Source organism: Ambystoma mexicanum, chromosome 12 (genome assembly GCF_040938575.1).
Source record: "Ambystoma mexicanum isolate Mex_15411 chromosome 12, UKY_AmexF1_1, whole genome shotgun sequence".
Classification (NCBI taxonomy): domain Eukaryota; kingdom Metazoa; phylum Chordata; class Amphibia; order Caudata; family Ambystomatidae; genus Ambystoma; species Ambystoma mexicanum.
The window spans coordinates 557,605,692-557,627,061 of record NC_090936.1 but is presented as its reverse complement, the minus strand read 5'-3'; the positions used below and the strand labels follow the sequence as shown (position 1 = coordinate 557,627,061).

The 21,370-nt window shown below is 46.3% G+C and overlaps 1 protein-coding gene across 4 annotated transcripts in view; it reads right to left on the bottom strand.

Annotated features, from left to right (window-relative positions):
* Positions 1-5,975: 5,975 nt before the first annotated feature.
* The window catches only part of ZFP91 (ZFP91 zinc finger protein, atypical E3 ubiquitin ligase), a 654,237-nt gene continuing 638,842 nt past the window's right edge, over positions 5,976-21,370 (bottom strand). For all 4 annotated transcript variants that reach the window (XM_069628854.1, XM_069628855.1, XM_069628856.1 and 1 more), the window contains one exon: positions 5,976-6,566. In XM_069628854.1, the coding sequence (XP_069484955.1) occupies positions 6,110-6,566 (457 nt within the window). In that variant the 3' untranslated portion in view covers positions 5,976-6,109. The remainder of the gene's footprint in view (positions 6,567-21,370) is intronic.

Below are 21,370 nucleotides of genomic sequence, written 5' to 3'. Positions count from 1 at the left end.
TGTCTCTGAACAAGATGGGTGCTTTTCGTTTTTGAGCCATGCTCTTATGGACATTATTTCAGTATCAAGCTCAACAAATAAATTCCCTTTCCTACTCACACAGCACTACACATTAATGAAGTACATACTGTAATTACAATACCCAAGAGACATCAAAGGAGACTCGCAGGGTATGGCAAGACATAGAAATACAGTCATGTATGCATGACAGAACTCCAACAGTGACACCCAAATCACTTGCAAAAAGATGGAGAGGAAAAATTACAACCATCTTTACGAATGCTTGGGATGCAGTTTATACTACCGTACCACCGTCAAGAAAAAGGAAATCGCAAGCTGTATTTACACTTGTCTCTCAACCAGCAAAGTGCAATTCAAATTAGGGGGAATGTTTCACTGGACATAAAGGTTGCAACAAGGCAGAACGTGCAAAAGTGGCAAATCCATGTTAAGACGGGTACTCCTACACAAGATAATTTTGTGCCAAAGATGACTAGGAACAGAAACATTTTTTAGATGCATAGTTGTTATATAAGCTCATGCAGAAATGATCACTTTCAAAATAAACCTTCAGAATGTTTGCATGTGAACAATTTTGAACAGCCAGGCCAGTCTCCTTATTTCTTCACATCAATGCTTATATTAGTATGGTGACAAAGGTAATCAGCAACAAGATACGCTGATCTGTGGTGAGAGGAAAGTCTGAGAAGGGAAGGTAAAGGATTCCCCAGCCCCAAACCCCCTTCCTACTTTCAACCGCTTTACAAATCATATGCAGGTGTGGTGCCCTCATTAGCAAGAGAGAAGTCCCTGCCTTGTGGATGCCTTGGCATTAGCTCAGCAGTTATGTGCAGAACAATTACTCAATGTCAATTAATGTTAAGTAAAAATTAAATTTTAATAGAGATGCTAGAGAATCACCATTGAGACATGATCTGGTGGTGACTATCACACAGCCACAACATGACTGAGCTGCTGATCATAGGGCACAGATAGATGACTTTATCAGAGGAGCAGTGATCTATTTTATTTACCTTTTATCTTTTTGGCACCTGATAAAAGATTTCAAGAGAGTAAACCGGTACTTGCGGAAAACCAATTTTAAAAGGAACCACTTTGACCGATATCCAGCTCTTTCAATATTACATTAACTAATCAACATAGCATTTCAGGAGAACTCCAAGAAACCAGTGTCAGGTAAAACAATGGTGCAGGACTATATAAACAAACCTGGCTTTAGATTGGACATCCAAGCCAATTAAGGAAATCGCGTTACTCTCCTGGATCATACTACCAAAACAAATCCAAACAGAATGAATTGAAAAATGCACTAAATGATGGCCATTGTTTGTCAAGCATTTTTTTATCCCAAAACGAGCTGTCATCTTCAGCCAGACCTCTTCTGTCCAGAGTCAGACTATATAATACCTCAGCAATGGACTGCACCTAATGCACTGACATTTTTCTTCTCCGTTTAGGGCAAGAGAAAAATAAAGGATGTTGGCAGTTAAATATATTTTTTAAACAAAAAAATTAAAATTAATTACCAATCTATCTTTAGTAAACAATTATTTTGAACAGAAAGCAAGTCTGTTAGGAAAATCTTTCAATGTGAACCCATTTCTAAAACATGTTTGCTTGTTCCCCCAAGCAAGCCCCTTCAAACGGCACGGATGGATAATCTTAAACACTTCACACCAGTCTAAATACCCAGTTGGAATCACATTAGATGGAAAAAAACAGGCATGATCCTAAAGAGCTGGCTGCTTGAACTACTAGATCTAGAACGTTTGCTGAGAATTTATTTTACATAAATCGCATCTGTAGAAATGAAAACTGCCTGTACTGGGCTGCACAATGTTGCAGACACTACAGCACTAGCACAAAGAGAATATGAAATCTTAGGTGGAGTGAGGAATGCACCCAACAGAAATACAAATATGTAACCCAATTCTCCTGGCACATATGAAGAGACAACGTCAAGTAATACAATTTAAGGAATTATGGTCTGCAAACAGTGAATGAGAGTGATGAACATTTATGAAGAAGAAATAGTGTACGTTAAGGCCCAACAACAAATGCCTCATGCTATAACCAATCTTTTAGGACAACAAATGTATTCCAGTGGGCCAGATGGTACATATCAAAGCTGATCTTTTGGGAACCTCACATTTGACAAAACCAATATTCACTCAATCGGATTACATTCACAGACTTACTCATTAGCAGGTCACGTTGAGATCATAAGTGTCCTTCAAACGTATGAAGCAGCAAAGAGAAAACTGGCAGAGAAATAAATTGGCACTTCAGTCCGTCAAATACCAGCAAACATGGGAAAACAATTGCTCCAAATTAAATGTAAAGTAAGAATAAGCCGTCCAAATAGGTACTTGTGTTTCAATTCTGAATAGGTTCACCTAGGCATCCTGTGGTTTCTTTAAGCATGGACATGAGGTAAAGGATAGTGTTTCAATGTATGCCAAAGAAAAGTAAATATTATTTTTAACCCAGACTGTAATAATTTTAATTGTCTGATATAGGAAGCAATACAATAGAAGAGGGGAAAAAATGGTCTAGGGAAAAATGTAGCAAGTTTGGTACATGCCTTGAGCTTGTACAGGAAAATTACATTTCAAAGAGATGGCAAAAGATAGACGAGGCAGTGACCTTAGGCTTGGGTGAAGAGAGTTCAGACCTCCTCAATGAAACAAGGCTAAAGTTTGCAATCATAAAGCATGTAAAAAGACAAGGACTTTTACTTGTCAACCTTAGAGGAGGAAGACAATAAGCAGTTAAGTGAAATAAAGGTTTTGGAAAAGAATAACAGACCAAAGGCAAGTAGGGCAGAAGCGATCAAAGACCAAATGTCCTAGTCACAAAGCAATCCTTTAATCAAGCTACACAAAAAACAATCCCTGTTGTGCTTACTGTGCCATGGACAGTGATCGTACATCCACCTTTGGATCTATGTCTGGGAAGAACCAAAGGTCTGACATTGACTATTTTCCAAGTGGAACTGGAGATCTCGGTGTTCCTCCGACACATGACTATTACACATTATTAATTCAAATGAATCTTTCAACTTAACAAGGGCAGGTTTTAAAGGTTTGTTCTCGAGGAATTACTCTTTTCAGGCTTGTAAGTGTGGGGATACTTCTGACCAAATCTAAAAATCCATCCGGAGACTAAAAAGAGTGGAGCCTTTGAAAACGTTATGAATGACCTTTCGAGTATTTTAGCATTGACAACTGGTGCAGCGATCACACCTACCTTATACATTCTCCACAGGGGACACAGAAGAGCATGAACATGAGTCACTATCAAAGGATGAAAACAATTCATACAGTGGGATACAGCCTTTGCAAAATAGTTAAAGAATCAAAAGGAAAAACAAAGAAACAGTCCCTATAGCTAGTCAATTATTTTCAATCTAAAAAAAGAAATATAAAACATTAAATGCTGCTATAAAGTCATAACATTTTGCATTTTACCCACCTGGTCTTACCTTTCAGAAAAACCAATAACAAACGAATGCCAATTCGGTTATTTCATGACAAACACCTTCATGTGAAGAAAGGCCTGTTTAAGTATGTTTCATTCAGAAAGGAACAAGGCCACCCATGTGGGAATTTTTAAGTCATCTACAAAAGTCTCTCTACATTTACTTTTCATTGAATACATTCCTCCATATCGGAGGCAGGTCTGGTACAAAGTGCAAATACAGTGTTCATCACAAGTAGACAGGCGCAATGAACATTAAAAAAACCTAGGGGTAATAGAGGCAGGGACAGCTCAAACAAAAACTATGGCTAGGTTCAGATCCTCAGGATCTAAATGGAGGAAACCAGACAGGTCTGTAGAACAATTATATAGGGCATCAATGAGCTCTACTTCACAATGTATGTGCAGTCATGGTATTGCTTTTTCTGACAACCTTTCTGTATTAACATACATTGACCATGATCAGAATTCAATAAAAAACAGACTGCCTTCTAAGTGTGGGTCATAATTGCACTCGAAGTTGTTTTCCAACAGGCACATAGGGACCCTCATGCCAGTAATGGTTAAGAATACAATGTAGGCAGTAAATTCCCACGATCATACCGTCCTGATTTCATAACCGTTGGTGGTTCATTTATTGTCCCTGAAAAAAATAACTTAATTCCTCGACTAAAGAAGTCTTGCCTCAACATCAATCATTACGACAGTTTTCTTATCCGACACAATGCACTCTTTCACAGGCTGTCACTTACAACTGATTTGACCAATGGTGCAGTCAACTCCTAGTTTCATAATCTGTATACCCACAATATACTTTTTAACATTATTCCTGATTAAACAGAGAGGTCAGAGAACGTAAAAAGCGACAGTGTTAAAGCTAACCAACCACAAATATTAGGAGGCAGTCTCACTAGGATAAAGCCCCAAAATAAGGACTTGTTCTATTGTGTGTCCACTATACATGTTTCTATCCTTAGACCAGCAGGAGGACTACCCGACTTGCTGGGCAATCCCTCATAATTGCATCAAAAGAACCTTATTCCTTTCACACAATGACAAAAAAGGGAGACACCCATAACAATAAGACACAAACATCCTTTTTCATAATAAATACAGTGGGGAATTAACAGAACATAATATACTCCCCATTCCACAACATAAAAAATATATACATGTCAAAGTGCACCATTATGATCTTTTTACAACATCTCCAATATACTCTCTACTTGCATCTCCTTTAGAGGGTGCGTAAAATAAAATGTTATTCTCATCCATAGTCCAATCCATTAAGTAATTTAAACCCAATCCACCATTTGTGAATTTCCTTGGAATTTGTGACTTAAGTGAAGCAGATCCGAAAGTGTGATCCCCAAACCAATTCTCATTTCTGCTGACATCTCATAATGGTTTCAGTTAATCGCATTGTGCATTTTGGAATTTGTCAATATGGCGTGCCTAATGTCTATTCCTCCTGTGATGCCTCGTTTGTTAAAATGCTGACATTGGTGAGGTTAGATCACAGGTGTTTTGTACCCACCCACATGTTTTCTTATTTCTGGTAAAACGAATTACCCATATGTGCTCATTTCATAAAGACTTGGTCAGTTACATGTACTTTAGGGATCTATACTCTGGTCAGTGTGGTGGTTTTCCCTATGCATTTAATCTGACAATTTAAGTGGGCTAAAGTGAGCAGCATACCTGTGCATTTGTTGCTCAATAGACTATTCAGATTTGTGTTCAAAGTTCTTGTTTGACCTGTCTCTGATTCAACTTCAATGTTGTATTCTTGACAAAATGAGGGATTGATATAAAGAACATTGCATGGTTTCAGGCACTTACAAAATGCTAAAATCAGTTACCTTAAACCTTGTCCTGAAATTGCACATTTCAATATCTGTATGTAATTTAGCATCGTATTGACAGCAAATAATTAGATGGGTGTAACCTACTTCCCCCACCCATTGTAACCTGTCACAAACTACTATGGCCAAAAAGTAAACACTTGACCATGGCATTCATTCTCAGAAGCAAAGGTTGCTATTTAAGATGCAGCTAGTATTACCAGGCATCAATCAAACTAAAAACAAGGTGCCATAAACATTTCTAGAATTTGTTATATTCCTCGGTTGAGCAACCTTTCCTGTTTTAGTAGAACATTTGGACTATAATTGATCCTTTGAAAGATGGCAGCCACAGCAATCACTTACAAGTATATAACAATGCAATCTCTCCAGAAGGTTGACCTATAAGGCAAAGACCCCAAATAGTCAAAGGAGGTAGCAACATATGCTCAGTGCAAACAATGCCTTCTGAAACCTGAAAACAATATACACATTTCTATCCTCATGCCTCACACTTCTTGGGTGGAACAGGCCTAAAAACCGAATAGAGCAAATGGAGGGTTGGACATGGAGGTGTGAAAAGGATCCAAACCTATTGGTGGGGAATAGGGGGTTACGTGTCACAGAGTATACTAAATTATAGTCTTTATTAACTTTTTTCCCTTGTTTTCTTTACACATTTAACACAGTTTTCAAGAGCTAGTTGCAAATGAGCATTGGGAGAGTATGTTGATCTTGTGTCCTCAATCATGTTTTTGCTTCTTTTAACGTCCAGCAGAGTCAGCAGAATCTTCTATCATTACTTCTGTGGTGGCACTAAGGATGCCAGTGTTCATTACTAGTCCTTCGATGTTGCTTCCACACCCCATTAGCATTTTGCCATCCGTGGCCATGCTCATTCGGTCCATCGGGGTACAGTAAACATCACCTGCGCCTGGGAGTAAGGAAAGGCCCTGACCATCAGTGCTAGGCGCAATGGAGTCAGGGTTGGAAGCCAAGATGTCTGTGCTTGTAATCAAAGCCCCAGCATTGGCAGCCAAGGCTTCCGCAATCAGCACCTCCGGGTGGCTCTTAGCCTTGTGAGCCACAACACTGTCCTTCTTTTCAAACTTCTTGCCACAAATGTTGCACGAAAACTGATAAAAGGAATCTGCGTCATGCTTTTTCATGTGCCAATTAAGCGATGCTTTCTGCCGACAAGTGAAACCGCAGATTTCACACCTGCAGAAGGAAAACAGCAAAGAAACCAGGTTACAAACTTTAGCCATAAGCCAATGCACTCAAAGCACATCTGCTGCTATCACAGTAAAAGCACAACCTAGTTTTGATATGGGATTTGTAATGCACCACTCTTCTTTTCCATGCCTGCATACCTCTCACATACTATACACGCCAAAAAGGGTCCGCAAAACCCACGCCACAAACCAAACAGTTGCAAACAACCCATACACTTGACACTAGCGCTCCAGACACAGCAAGCCCAGTGCACACAACAAAACACTCCCAGAAAGCTGCCACACAGACTCAAATATCTCCTGGTTCTGCCAGCATCAACAGAAGAGCACAACTTCTATCCTATCCCTCACTAACCCACCCACTTTTCTTTTACAGAGTCACATGAGCACCTGCATACCATGCAAATGGCAGCAGTGTGCAGTATAAATCATTATAACATATAGAATTAACTGTATTGATACAGCAGCACAACCAATCGTCGGTATAAAAAAGTATGTATTCAAAGAACTACGTTTTCTGGGTTTTACAAAAATGCAGGAAATCTCAATTGATCTTCTGGGAAATGGGAGAGCATTCCATAAAGGCAGATCCGTATCTCCTCAGGATTTAAACGTAGGGACAATAAGAGTTGATTTTCGGATCAAAGTGAGCAAGATGTCTACATTGATGAATATCACTTTGAAGAGAGGGAGGGGGGGGAGGCCCCAAAGACATTTAAAGACTACACAAAGAACCTTAAAAATAAGGCAGCATCTAAAATTGAGTGAGAGCGAGAAAGTTGAACATTCAGATCAACTGCAGAGTTCTGAACTTTCTGAATTCGTTCCAATTGTGAGGCATGCCCGAATATAAAGACTTACAGAAAACTAACCTGGAGTTCATAAGTGAACTGACAACCCCTGAGAGATGCAGTCTTAGTAAAACGCTGTGCAATAGCAAAGATTACAGAATGAGGTTTTTAGCAGTTAAATAATTTTGGAAATGTAAATCCAGGCAGCTGCTCTGGGTACAGCAGGCAAAGTTTGGGTCCTTAATTTTGTTGTACACTTGAGTATCGTCCGTTTATGAATGGTAGCCAAGCCCATGGTTAGTGAGTGAAAATATTGAACAGAGGTCTAACAGACATTAAAGAGTAATGGGGGATGTGAGGAACCAAGAAGGATCCCACAAGTCCACCCTTTTCAATGGGGCACTTACATTGACCTGCCGAGTTCAATCCTGCAGAAAGGAGCACAACTGCTTCTGTGCTTGTATTGATGTGTTTGAACAGTCATGAAAACGAGAAAGTAGAATATTGTAATCAACCGTGCCAAAGGTAGTTGATGGGTCCAATATTACAAGAGCCAGGTCCTCCTTCAAATGACATTTCTAGAATATCATCCCAGACTGAAAGCAGGGTGGTTTATGTCCCAAGATCAGGGCAACAGTCCGGATCAAAGCCATCCACTAATGCATCGATTTCAACAACAGAAAATACCAAATCAGTGAAACTGGGAGAGGAAAATTAATGTTATAGTATGTTTTAACTGAATAGATATTTTTCACATAGTCTTTATCTGATTATCCTTAAATGTAACACGTAAAATAACACCTACTCACCTCAGCTAGAATGATAATTCATTTATTTTCTAGGGCATTTAAATAACCTTTTTATTCGATTTATTTCTTTCAATGGGAGAATTAATAACATGTTATTGACCTCCATAATTCATGCACTCCTTTTTTTCAGACCCTTTCATACACCTACACCTGCAACATATTTTAGAGGAATTGACACAATCAAATTATAAGAACAACAAATTACTTACCTATGGGTCATACTCTTTCTGGTCAATAGTTTAATTCATGCAACAGATTCATGTTCTCAAACAACCCTTTCCATACACCCACCCCGATGCTGTCGGCTCAGGAAGCTTCTCTTCAGCTACCAAATGGTGCCATCCGAATCCAAAACCTGCTCCACCATCAACATATTGTGTTAGATGTTGCATACACACATACACAAAGAATATGTGGAAGGAATATCCCTCAACCAGAAAGAATATTAGCAAAGGTAAGTAATTTGTTCTTCTAAAAGATACGTTTTCCCCACCGATTACTCATCTTCTGAAAGACTCCCAATGCTGTTCCTTAAACACAGCTCAGGGGTGGAGCAAATCCAGACAAAACAGGACATTTTGTAACACTGATTTGGGCACAAGACATAACTACTGCTCAACTGATGTCCACGATGGGAACACCCGTTTTGCAAGGCCGAAGTGGACCTCATATCTCTTGAGTGGGCATGAATGCCCTCCGTACCCGTTAGCCAGTCTAAGAAGTTGTGATAAACAAGATGATCCACCGAGAAATTGTTCTTTTGAAATTGGCTTTAACTTCCATGTGCCCCGAAAACACCTACTCTTCTTGCCTGAAATCCTTGTTCCAGAAAGATAAATTGTTCATCGGTAAAGTTCTTTCTATAGATTCCTCATCCGATAGATATCCATTCCAGCAGCAACTGCTCAAACTTTTTCACCAGCGGGCTTGACTCCTCTTGACTTGACTGTGCCACTTGTCGGTTCTGGACTTGACGTCAGCCACCATATATACCACATCACTACGCCCCATATCTCAGTTCCTACCCCCACCCAAACACCCACCCACCCACCCACGAGCTAAGTAGCCACGGAGGAAGAATCCACAGGATTCAGGCTGAAAATAGCCCTAAAACATTTTAAGGCATTAAAACTGTGCCAACATCAGCTGTCTTAAGACTGTCCCAGTTGAAGTGGACAACCAGATATAGACGGCAGATCACTTTCATACCGGGGTCGGATAGGAGGGTAAGATGAGGAATCTGTGGGAGACGAATCCACAGAACGAACATTACCGGTAATTAATGTTTCCTTCAATTGATTGCATTCTCCCGCAGATTCCTCATCAATAGACGCTCAAAGCAGTACAGAGTACGGAGGCGAGATGAAAGCCCTCAGACAAATCACCTCTGCAAAACCGCTCTGTCTGATCGAGCGTCCGAAACACATGCAAAATCCAGGCAGTAATATTTGGTGAACATGCGGACGACAACCACGTTGCTGCTCTACATATTTATTTTACTGGTACAACCCTCTGCAATGCAGATGATGATGCCATATCCCTGCTGGAATGTGCCCTGATGCCTGGTGGCACATCTTTATCTGCTCTCTGATAACACTCTGCAATGCAGCGAGTTATCTGTTCAGCAGAATTGCATGCAGTACCCTCTGGGAACACCACACACAATTAGGACTACAGATGTAAGCAAAAACCAACCTTTGGTATAAGTCTGTACCACAGACTTTTTGGTAGCAAGCTGAGCAGCCAGGCTTATCTCAAGAGGGAATGCAAGCAGTAATTGAAGTTACACAGAAGTATCACAATCACAGTGGTTCAAGTAGACACTTACACTCAAGGTTTCTTGGTAAAAAAATACTTATACGATATGCATTAATTACCGTAAAAGCATTTCTGATGGTGGTATCTGCTTAGACTCACATGCTGTGCATATGGTCTGACATTCAGTGGTAACCGCAGAGTATTGCATCTTGTCAATCGGGAATCTAAAGAGGACGTCGACATGGGCGTGACTAACACTATCCCTACGTGACGTGTAGTGTACCCAAGATCCCTTACGCGCCGAGGTCCCTCCGATTGTATTTTTTCTGCCGAGAGCCTTATGACTATCGGGAGTGAGTACAGAAAAGAGAGAAAGTGGTAAGATGTCTATGCAGGGAGGAAGGGTGGGCGCATGTGAATCTAAGCAGATACAACCATCAGAAGAACAAGTTACTCTCTTACCTGGTAACGTTCTTTCGATGGGATGGTCCGACAACATATTCCATATCTATGACCGTAATCACCACAGCTGTTGCTGCTTCGGAAAATCTTTGGCGTATGCGTCCTGTGTCGATGATGTAGATACGCCGCCCTCGAGGACCTCCTCCAACGGCTGACGTCACTGGATGTTATAAGTAGGACGCATGACGCCCGTAGCCTCAGTTGTAGTTTTTGCCCCAGAACATGTGGCACCAGTCTTCTGCCAGTCTGACACACAAAGCCTTGCGGAAACGTAAGCTGCAATCACCTAAGAAATTCTGTAGCGGGGAAGGCAGGGAGGGAGCAATATGGAATACGTTGTCAGACCATCCCATCGAAAGAACGTTACCAGGTAAGAGAGTAACTTGTTCTTTGAGGGGATTGGGTCCTCCGACGTATTCCATATCTATGACAGACTCCCAAAGCAGTACCAATGCAAGGAGGTGGGAAAAGAATTTAGAAAACAGAAATTTAGAATGCCCAATCAAATTGCAGAGTAAAGGGCCGCCTTGCCAAAGGCCAGATCCTGCCCCCGGATGGAATCGAGGGAGTAGTGACGTACAAAAGTATGTACCGAAGCCCAGGTGGCTGCATCACAGATGTTACGAATAGGAACACCCCTCTGTAGGGCAGTACAGGCAGCCATACCCCTGGTAGAATGGGCCCGTAAGCCGACCGGTGGGTCCTTACCCGCCAAGGGGTAACACTCAGAGATAGCCAAAATAATCCAGCGAGAAAGTCTGTTTCGTCACAGCTTGTCCCAAACGCTTTCCAGCGTAACCAATGAAGAGTTGATCGTCCACTTTGACCCGGGACATGCGCGAAATATAAAAGCTTAACGCTCTCCTAGGAGGATCAAGCCTATGGAGCCTCTCCTCTTCCTTACCAGGATGTGGAGGAGGATAAAACGCTGGAAGAACAACCTTCTGGCCTAAATGAAACTCTGACACCACCTTCAGAAGAAAGGAAGGACGAACTCCAAGGACAACCCTGTCCTTATGAAACACAGTGAAGGGTGGCTTAACTGAAAAGTGCCTGTAACTCACTCTGCAAGCGGAAGTGACCACAACCAAAAATACAGTTTTAAGAGTTAACAGTCTCAAAGGGCATGAATGCAAAGGCTCAAAAGGAGCACCCATCAAAAACGTGAGAACAAGGTTCAAATCCCAACCGGGCACCTGGAAAGGTGACGGAGTGAACACGTTAGTGAGCCCTTTCAGAAACTGAGAAATTAAAGGAATTTTAAAATAGGAACACTCTTTAGACAAGCGCTTAAATATGGACAGCGCTGCTAGGTAACCTTTAACGGTACCCACTTGCAAGCCCCTGTGGGCCAAAGAAAGCAAAATAGACAGAACCATGGGAATGTCACATGCAAAAGGATCCACATTCTTAACCCTGCACCAGTCGCAGAACTTACGGCAACGGTACAGGGACTTCGTTGCTGGTCGTCTGGCCGAGAGCAACACCTCTAACTCGTCTTCAGGGAGGTCCCAATCCTTATACCTCAACCTTTCAGAAACCAAGCGTGAAGGTTGAGGGATCTGACCTCTGGATGGAGAACCTGACCCCCCCCCCTCCCGTGAGAGCAGATCGTCTCGGTAGGGAAGACGATGTAGAGGGCAGATGGACAAGTCAAGAAGGTCCGGGTACCATGTCCTCCGGGCCCACGCTGGAGCAATGAGTGATCATCTGGGAACCGAACCTCCGTAACCTCCGCAGTACTTGCGGGATGACGGGGCCTGGAGGAAACGCGTACAGCAGTGGGAATGACCACTCCACCACAAACGTGTCCCCTAAGGCTCCTTTCGGAGGAAATTCCCACGAGCAGAACCTCTCGCACTTCCGGTTGACACTGGAGGCGAAGAGATCCACTTGAGGGGTCCCCCAAATGGCAAAGATCTCCAGAAGAATCTCCTGAGCCAACTCCCACTCATGAGAGATTGCGATATGCCTGCTCAGAGCGTCCGCCGTCTCGTTATCTTCTCCGGCCAGATGAACTGCCGAGATCGAAACTTCCTGCCGGATTGCCCAGAACCAGAGCTGCATCGCCTCCCTGCACAGAGGAAGTGACCCTGCCCCCCCTTTCTGTTTAGGTAGTGCATGGCCACAGTGTTGTCCGTCAGGATCAGGACATTCGTCCCTCGCACAGTCGGCAGAAAAGCCTTCAGGGCTAGCCTGACGCCCCTCAGCTCCAACAGATTGATATGGAGCTCTGGACTCCGACGGAGACCAACGACCGCTGACTGTCAACTCGTTGGCATGAGCTCCCCATCCAGTAAGGGATACGTCCGTCACGATAGTCACCTCCGGCCAGGGTAGCCAAATGGAGCCCCCTTAATCAGATTGTTTTCGAAGGCCCACCACAGAAGGTCCTGGGCGACCGAGGACAGCACCTGAACAGGGTCCGACATCCTGCCGGAGGACTGAGACCACTGGAGCTTGAGTGCCCATTGCAAAGATCTCATGCGCAACCTGGCCTCTGGCACCAGAAGAATGCAGGATGCCATGAGGCTGAGCAATCTCAAGAACTCAAACGCTGGGAGACTCTGGGCAAGCTGAAACTCGTGCACCATCTGCTGAATGTGATGAGCCCTCACCTGGGGAGGAAAACACTGCCCCAGGGAATGTGTCTAGCACTGCTCCGATGTACTGGAGTCTCTGAGTTGGTGTCAAATGAGACTTCTTTAAGTTGAGGGAGAAGCCCAGCTTGTGGAGGGAGTGGCAGGTAACTGACAGATGATCCAGGACTTGCTCGGGAGAGCGCGCCCTGATCAACCAATCGTCCATGTAGGGGTAGACGTGAATCCCCCTTTCCTGATGTGCGCTGCCACCACTACCATGAGCTTGGTGAATACCCTCGGGCAGAGGTCAATCCGAACGGCAGGACCCGAAACTGAAAGTGTGGGTCACCAACCGCGAACCTCAGGTACTTCTTGTGCTTTGGATGTATCGGCACATGAAAATAAGCGTCCTTGAGGTCGAGACACACCAACCAGTCCTGAAGTTGAAGGGCCTGGAGGTCTTGAGAGAGAATAACCATCTTGAGCTTGTCCTTCCTGAGGAGTTTGTTCAAACCGCGCAAGTCCATGATGGGTCTCAATCCCCCGTCTTTCTTGGAAATCAAAAAATAAGGGGAATACCATCCCTGGTTCCTCTCCGCTACAGGCACCATTTCTATGGTGCCTTTCTCCAGCAGGAATTGAATTTCCTGCGCAAGGAACAGACCCGGACTCTTCAAAGAGATTCCCCGGTGGATTGTCTTGAGGCCTGTGCCGGAAAGGAAGACAGTAGCCGTGGGTTATGATCTCCAGAACCCACACATCTGAAGTAATGGCACGCCACTCTGCAAGATGCTGCGCCAGCCTTCCCCCAACCGGTGAACCATGGGACATGGCCTCATGACTGAGCTGAAGCGGCTGCGGCGTTGCCCAAGGGCAAAGAGGCAACAGCCCGAGCGGCCTTGGCACCTCGAGTACCTTGTTTTCCACCTCTGGCACTCCTACGGTGGCCCCTTTGACTGGCAGCGCCTTTCACTTTACCAAAGGATGAGTAATAACAAAAGGAACCTCCCCTCCATTGCTGTCCACGACTTCGCTGCAGCTTTGGAGGTCTGCAACCTTTCAAGGCTCTCGTCAGCCTTGCTGCCAAAAAGATGTTCCCCGTCAAAGGGCATGTGGAGCAGCCGGGCCTGCACATCAGGAGCAAACCCCGACTTCCGCAACCACGCAAACCTACGTATCACGGTGCTCGCCGCCATGGACCGGCTGACGCAATCTGCCATGTCCAAACCGGACTGAACGGCCTCACACATGGCATCCTTGCCATCCTGACCCATGGCAAGGAAACCATCCCGTTCGTCCCCTTCGGGAATATGTTCAGCCGCTAAAGAAACAGTTCCACAGAGTGTGCGTGAAACGTGACAAGGCACAAACTGAGTTGGCCGCCTGAAGCGCCATACCTCCTGAAGAAAACACGTTCTTAGCCCAGCTGTCAAAACGCTTGTTGTCCCTATCAGGACGGATGGTAGGATACGATGCCTGCTTTGCCGGGGCCGTCGCCGCCTGCACCACCAAACGCTTCGGAGTGGGGTGCTTGGTCAAGTAGAAGGGGTCACTACTGGCTGGGCAGTATTTTCGTGGCAAAGACTTGCCCACTGCCGGAAGACTCTCCGGAGCAGTCCAAGCCGCCGCCACCCTCCTCTGTAGAGCCATATGGAACGGCAGTATCGGGTCAGTTGGTGGACCTTGGTCGAGGATATCTGTAAGGTAATTCTGAAGAAAATCCCCTGGGGGAGCAGACCATCCCAAGTACTCGGTGACCCTGGACATAAGGCGCCAGTATGAGGAGTCGGCATGAGTGCCAGGCTCAGGCCTACAAAACTCCACCTCCGGAGAGGTGTCCAGCCCTCTGGCATCGTGCAGGGACTGCCACAGGTCCTCAATTTGGCTATGGCCCGAGAGAATCTCGTCCGGCACCGTATCCGGAACCATGCCATCATCAGAGCCCTAATCCACCTCTGAAATAAACTGAAGCTGGCTGTAAGGAACAGAATGCGGAACAAAGCCATGCTTGACCTTTGCCAGAGCCTTTCTAGGTGGTTCCACCAAGCCCCGGGGAACCCCTGTCGAACCAGCCTCGAAAGGCGTCGAGGGCATCGAGTGAATCGGCGTCGAATGCGGCGCCGACAGCATCGATGGCGTTGACACAGTCCTCGAGGCCGGAGCCCCGAGCGTGTCCCTCGACACCCTGGGCGCCGACAACCTCTTCGGAGGCGGGGCCTTGAAAGAGTCCGTCGACGACCTCTGCGCCACCGGCATCAACGTATTCCTCGAAGACACCACAGGTGCACACGGTCTCGAGCGCGTCGAGGATCGGGACCTGGAACGTGCATGACGAGAACTATTCCCCTTGTCCGAGCGGGACCTCTCCCGCAAATCGTGCCGACCACCCGAGCCCAAAGGCGTGCGAGCGATGTCTCTCGACCCATCACGACCGACCCCACTCAGAGGCACGGACGGACCAGTGCCCTGCGATTCGAGAATCGCCAACATTTTCTTCCCGAAGGAAGCCCAATCCTGCAGGGTCGCATGCTTGGTGGGATAAGCGACCCGCCGATGGGCGGAGTCCTCGGATGAGGTCGGGGAAGGCGACCGATGACGGCGCTTTCGGGAGTGCCTCGAAGAGGCAGAGGAGAAGCAGGACCGACTCCGGGACCGAGACCCACTGGACTTCCGACGACGACACAGAGAGTCGCCCCTCGAATCGTCCGTTGAAAGTTTCACAGACCTCGACTTCCGTGGCTTGGATACCTTACCTACTGATAACAACTTCTTGTGTTCCCGCAAGGCTTTGGACGTGAGGGACTGGCAGTCGACCATGTCATGGGCCTCCCCGAGGCACCAGAGGCAGGCGTTGTGCGAGTCCGTTACCGACATCTTGGACCCACAGTCCCCGCACTTCTTAAAGCCCGGACGCGGTGTGGAAGACGAGGTAGACATCTTCACGAAGAAAGACTTCACAATACGAACAGGTTCGAAGAACCGAGAAAGAACAGGAACTCCAAAGAGTCGAGGCGCGTCGAGATCTCCGAAGCGAACAAGTTCGTGGAAAAAATGGAACTGAGGCTACGGGCGTCGTGCGTCCTACTTCTAACATCCAGTGACATCGGCCGTCGGAGGAGGTCCTCTAGGGCGGCGTATCGACGTCATCGATGCAGGACGCAGACGCCGAAGATTTTCCGAAGCAGCACAGCTGTGGTGATGACCGTCATAGATATGGAATACGTCAGAGGACCCAATCCCCTTTTAAGGTGAGTAATGCATATCTTCGGATGTTTGTTAATCTGCTTAGAATCACATGCTGTGAATAGACTAGCGAGCAGTACCCGGAGTTGGAGGTGGGTTGTGACAAGGAACAGTAGACAAAAGATGTCTTAGTACTGCCCGTTGATAATCGGACCTAGAATGAGTTTCTAGGCAATAGTGTTTTGTAAAGGTGTGTACAGAACTCCAGGTTGCCGCTTTGCAAGTGGACTCAAGAGGAACATTTGCAATGAATGGTATGGAAGCCCCAGTGCCTCGAGTAGAATGTGCTCTAGGCTTTAAGGGCAGCTCTCTCTTAGCAAGACTGTAACAGAGTGTGATGCATTTGACAATCCACCTAGAGATAGTGGATTTGGAGACTGCGTCTACTTCTCTTCCTGCCGCCACTGAAACGAAAAACAGATTAGTCTTTCTTAGTGGTTGAGTTCTTTCCATGTAGAACATGACAGCTCTGCGTACATCCAGTGTGTGCAGGGTTCTTTCTCCTAGGCTTGAAGGATTTTGAAAGGACCTTGGTAGTTCCATCGACTGGTTCACATGGAACTTTGAAATGAATTTAGGCGCAAATCTAGGGTGAGTGCGCAGAGCCACCTTATCGTTGTGAACTGTTACAAACGGATCTAGGATTGAGAGCGCTTGTAGTTCACTTACTCTCCTAATGGAGGTAATAGCTATTAAAAAAATCAGTTTTATAGGGGAGGTCTTTAAGACTGGCTTTGTGCATGGGCTCAAAAGGAGCCCCCATAAGCCTAGTCAACACGTTTAGGTCCCATCCGGGAGCCGGGTTAGAAATAGGAGGGTGAATTCTCTTCACTCCCACCATGAAAGCTTTAATAACTGGAATCTTCCACCATGACACTTTCTGTTGTGATGTAGTATAGGCAGAACGCGCAGCTAAATGCACCTTTATGGAGTTAAAGACCAAGCCTGAGTGAAGTAAATGATTTTGGCCAAAACAATGTGCGTGGGAGAGCAGTTAATCGGGTTAATGCTCTTTGAGTGGCACCACATGACAAACCGTTTCCATTTACTGTTGTACGGGCAAGGCAGTCTGACTGGTGGGGATAGGGACATCTCCATCAGATGAGCGAACCAGGGTAGGCGGGCCCACATGGGGGCCACCAGTATCATCGTAACTGGTTCCTTGTGCATCTTGTGCACGATTTTGTTGAGAAGGGGAGTCAGGGGGTGAGGGGAGCATAGACAAATTGCCCTGACCATGTTTTCCAGAGTCCGTTCCCCTTGGAACGGTTCTGGGGGTATCTGGAGGCATAATCTTGGCATTGAGTGTTCTCCAGAGTTGCGAACAAATCACTCTCTGAAAAGCCCCATTCTGCGAAAATGTTGGAGACAATGTCTCTGTGTAATCGCCATTTGTACTCAATGGCCAACGGGAAGTCTCTGCGGAGTACGTTTGCCAGAATATTGAGTTCCCCTGAAACATGTTGTGATAACAGGAACATGTTGCGTTTGAGAGCCCACTTCCAAATGTTCTGTGACAGTTTGGACAGCCCTGGAGAGCGAGTGCCCCCTTGTTTGTTCAGATAGTACATGGCCGTGGTGCTGTCTGTGAGGGTCAGGATCGTCTTCCTCTGCAGTTGTGTCTGGAAAGCTTTTAGTGCTTTGAACACTGCCAACAGTTCCAAAAGGTTTTGTGGTTGGATGCTATGTCTGACGACCAAACTCTGTGCGCTGTCTGTTGAAGCAGGTGAACTCCCCACCCTGTAAGAGACGCGTCTGTAGTTAGAGTGGCTTCCACTGAGAGAGTGGTGAAGGATCACTCCTTCCAAGAGGTTGTCCCTCGACCACCACTGCAGCCAGAGAACGAGGACCGTTGAGACAACCACTAGATCGTCCCACTGTCCGCTGGCCTGACACCACTGGCTGTTGAGCCACTCTTGCATTGGGCGCAAGCGCAAGTGAGGAACTAAGTAGATAAATTATGCCATCATTCCTAGCAGTTGCATAGCTTTGCATACCTTCACCTCTCGACTGGCTACATACTGAGGGATTTGAAACAACATGTTTTGAACCATCTCGGAGGGGAAGACGAGGCCGTCCTTTGTTCAAATTAGAGCCCCTAGGAACTGTTTGACTTGACTGTGGTCTAGGCTGGATTTTTTCTTGTTGATAGAGAATCCCAGACTGAATACAAGATCTATCGTCTTTTGGGTGTTTGACAGACATGTTTCGTAGGAGTCCCCTGTTATGAGCCAGTCGTCGAGGTAAGGATAGACCAGGATGGATTGCCTACGCAGATGTGCTGCTGTCAACGCTAGTACATTTGTAAATACCCTTGTTGCAGATGCAATGCCGAAGGGTAGTACCTTGAACTGATAATGCTCGTCTTGTATCATAAATCTGAGGTATTTTCAGTGCGCTGGCAACATTGAAATATGAAAGTATGCATCTTTCATGTCCAGTATTGCTATGTAATCCCCCTGTGATAGCAGTGGAATTACTTCTTGCTGAGTGACCATGAAGAACTTTTATGGCTTTACAAATGTGTTCGCTGGGCACAGATCTAAAAACAGGGCTCATGGTTAGATCCTTTTTGGGTACAAGGAAGTACACAGAATAAATACCTTCTTTTACCCGAGACTGAGGTACGATTTCTATGGTTCCTTTCTCTTGTAATGTCTCTACTTCCTGAAGAAGTATGCGAAGATGGTCTGGTCGCAGTCATCTTGCTCGTGGAGGTCTGAAGGTTGGGGACCGGTTGAACTCTATACAGTACCTGCGGGCCATGGTCTTTAGCACCCACTGGTCTGTAGTTATCTCCTCCCATGCCTGAAGGAACGATGTTAGCCGGCCCCCGACCGGGGAGGAATGGGAGAGGACCCGAATCTTTGGGTCATTTTGAACCTGTGGCCGGGGTGCCTCTATGGGTAGTGACCCAGCCCCTTCCTTTCCCACATCGTGGACCCCTTTGGGGATACGGGGTTGTGTATCCGCTGTTTCCCTGTGGAGAGTTCAAATTGTTTCCCGAGGAGTATTGTTGAGAGAAGCGTTGGCCACAAAAAAGCCGTTTGGACCCAGATCCTAGTCTTGTAGAGGGTCTTTGTGTAATTTGGTCCCTTGTTTTCAGGGTGTCATGCTCCTATTTTGCGGTCTCGAGGGCCTCATCGACCGCCTTCCCAAACAGGTTGGATTCTTCCATGGGTTTATTTATAAGTGACGCTTGCATCTCTGGCTTGAATCCAGAGTTCCGTAGCCACACATGTCTCTTCAGCAGTGTTCTGAGCCAGGGATCGACCAGCTGTTTCGGCAGAATCCAAAGTGTTCTTAAGTATGCTTTGGTTCACCTGTCTGCCCTTAGTGACAGTGGTGAGGAGACAAGTACATAGAGGTTCGGGAACCTCCTGAATGCCTTCCTGTATTAAGGCCCACTGAGCATCGGCGTAGCTGGCCAACGAGGTTGTATTGTTGGCAATACGTGTTGAAAACGCTGCTGCGACCGTGACCCTCTTCTCAAGGGCATAGACTCATTTACCTTCCTTATCGGGGGGTGCCTCGCCAGTTGACAAACGAACCCTGCCCTCATTCTTGTAGTAGTCACCACCAGAGAGTCTGGGGTGGAGTGACCTCTGATATACAGAGGGTCCGAGGGAGGACGACGAAAGAGTTTTTCTATTCTTGGGTTAACACCTCTTGTGAGAGCAGGTGTTGATAAGGAGGGATCCAGACGTTTCTTAATTGAATTGAGGAGAGGAATAGCCTGGCTGGCCGGCAGCTTTTCCTTGAGGATGTCCTCCACGAAGCCAGCTTCAGGGACAGCTTCATCTGTTGCAATCTTAAAGTGTTCAGCTGCTTTACGCAACATTACGTTGAACGTCAATTGATCATCCACTGGTTATCCCGAATGTTGTCTAGTGGGGGTGGACTGGGGAGAATCCAGAGACAGGACATCAGGATCTTGTGGATCTGGAGACTGCCATGGTTGAGGGTCACCCACATCTGGGTTCTCCTCCCAGCCCTCTGTGTGATCATGCATGTCCTCAGGGTTGATGAATTCCTCATCCTGAGTGTCTGCAGGCATGTCTTCTTCAGTTAGGTCGTAGTTGTATATTTCCTCTTCCAAAGAGGGGTCAAAAAGCCTTGGGAATTTTGCTTTGGGGTCCACAGGGCTCTCATCCCATGGCCTCCTTGGTGTGGGTTGTTCTGAACGGAAAACAAACCTGTCCAGCCTTTCCATGCAGTTTTCAAATTTCTCTCTAGTCCAAACCGAAGAACTAGAATGGTCTAGAGGTGGAAAAGGGTCCTGAACACGCTACTCTGTCGTAAAATGTCGAGATTTTTTGGCTCAACGTCAAAGATAGCCCTTCTTCGCCCATAGGGAACTCCTCCTGGTGGTCCGATAGAGGTGTGACGTCCCTTTGCCTCTCTTCCGACTGATGGATGGGTTCCAGGACACCCCTTAGGCCATCCTTGGACCTCGGCGGATGCTTTGCCTTTTCCGTAGGCCTCGGAGCATCCCTGGACTGCCGTTTCTGAGAATCGCCTGAAACAATCCTTGCCAGGCTGTCGGCGACGTCCTCTGCAGACGGGAGGCGCGTAGCTTCAGTCTGCGAGGGAGTCTTTTTCGGCAGAGCCGAAGCCTCGTCTTCGGTGGTAGCCTTTTTCGGCGGTGCAGTCTTCGGCGGAACCGGAACCCTATCGTCGCCGGACCCCATCTTGTGATGCGTTTTGACGGAACCTGGTATATTGGGGGTAGCGCCCTTTGTCTTTGATGGCCCAGTCGCTAGGTGCATATGCGGCTGCGTGGAGGGCTTCCGATCACGACGGTCGGCGGGTGCCGCCGGAACTTCCGGTGTACCTGTTGGCGCCCAAGTCTTCTTCGACTTAGCCGAAAATTGACTTGGAGTTGTGTGTTTAGTGCTGTGTACATGCTCGTCTTTGTCGCCGTGGTGTGACTTCCCCATAGCAGTGCCTAAGCCATGCCTGGCAGGGCCGGGGACAGACGATGCGGAACGCGAGCGTTCCATCGTAAGGTCAACAACCTCCGGTTCAGAGGTTTGATCGTCACTCTTGCCGTCGTCACATTCAGTGGCTGCGGCTGCGGGAGAAAACTCGGCCTTCGGCATACCGTAGGCTGCCCACCGCTTAACTCTATGCTGCTTTAATGTC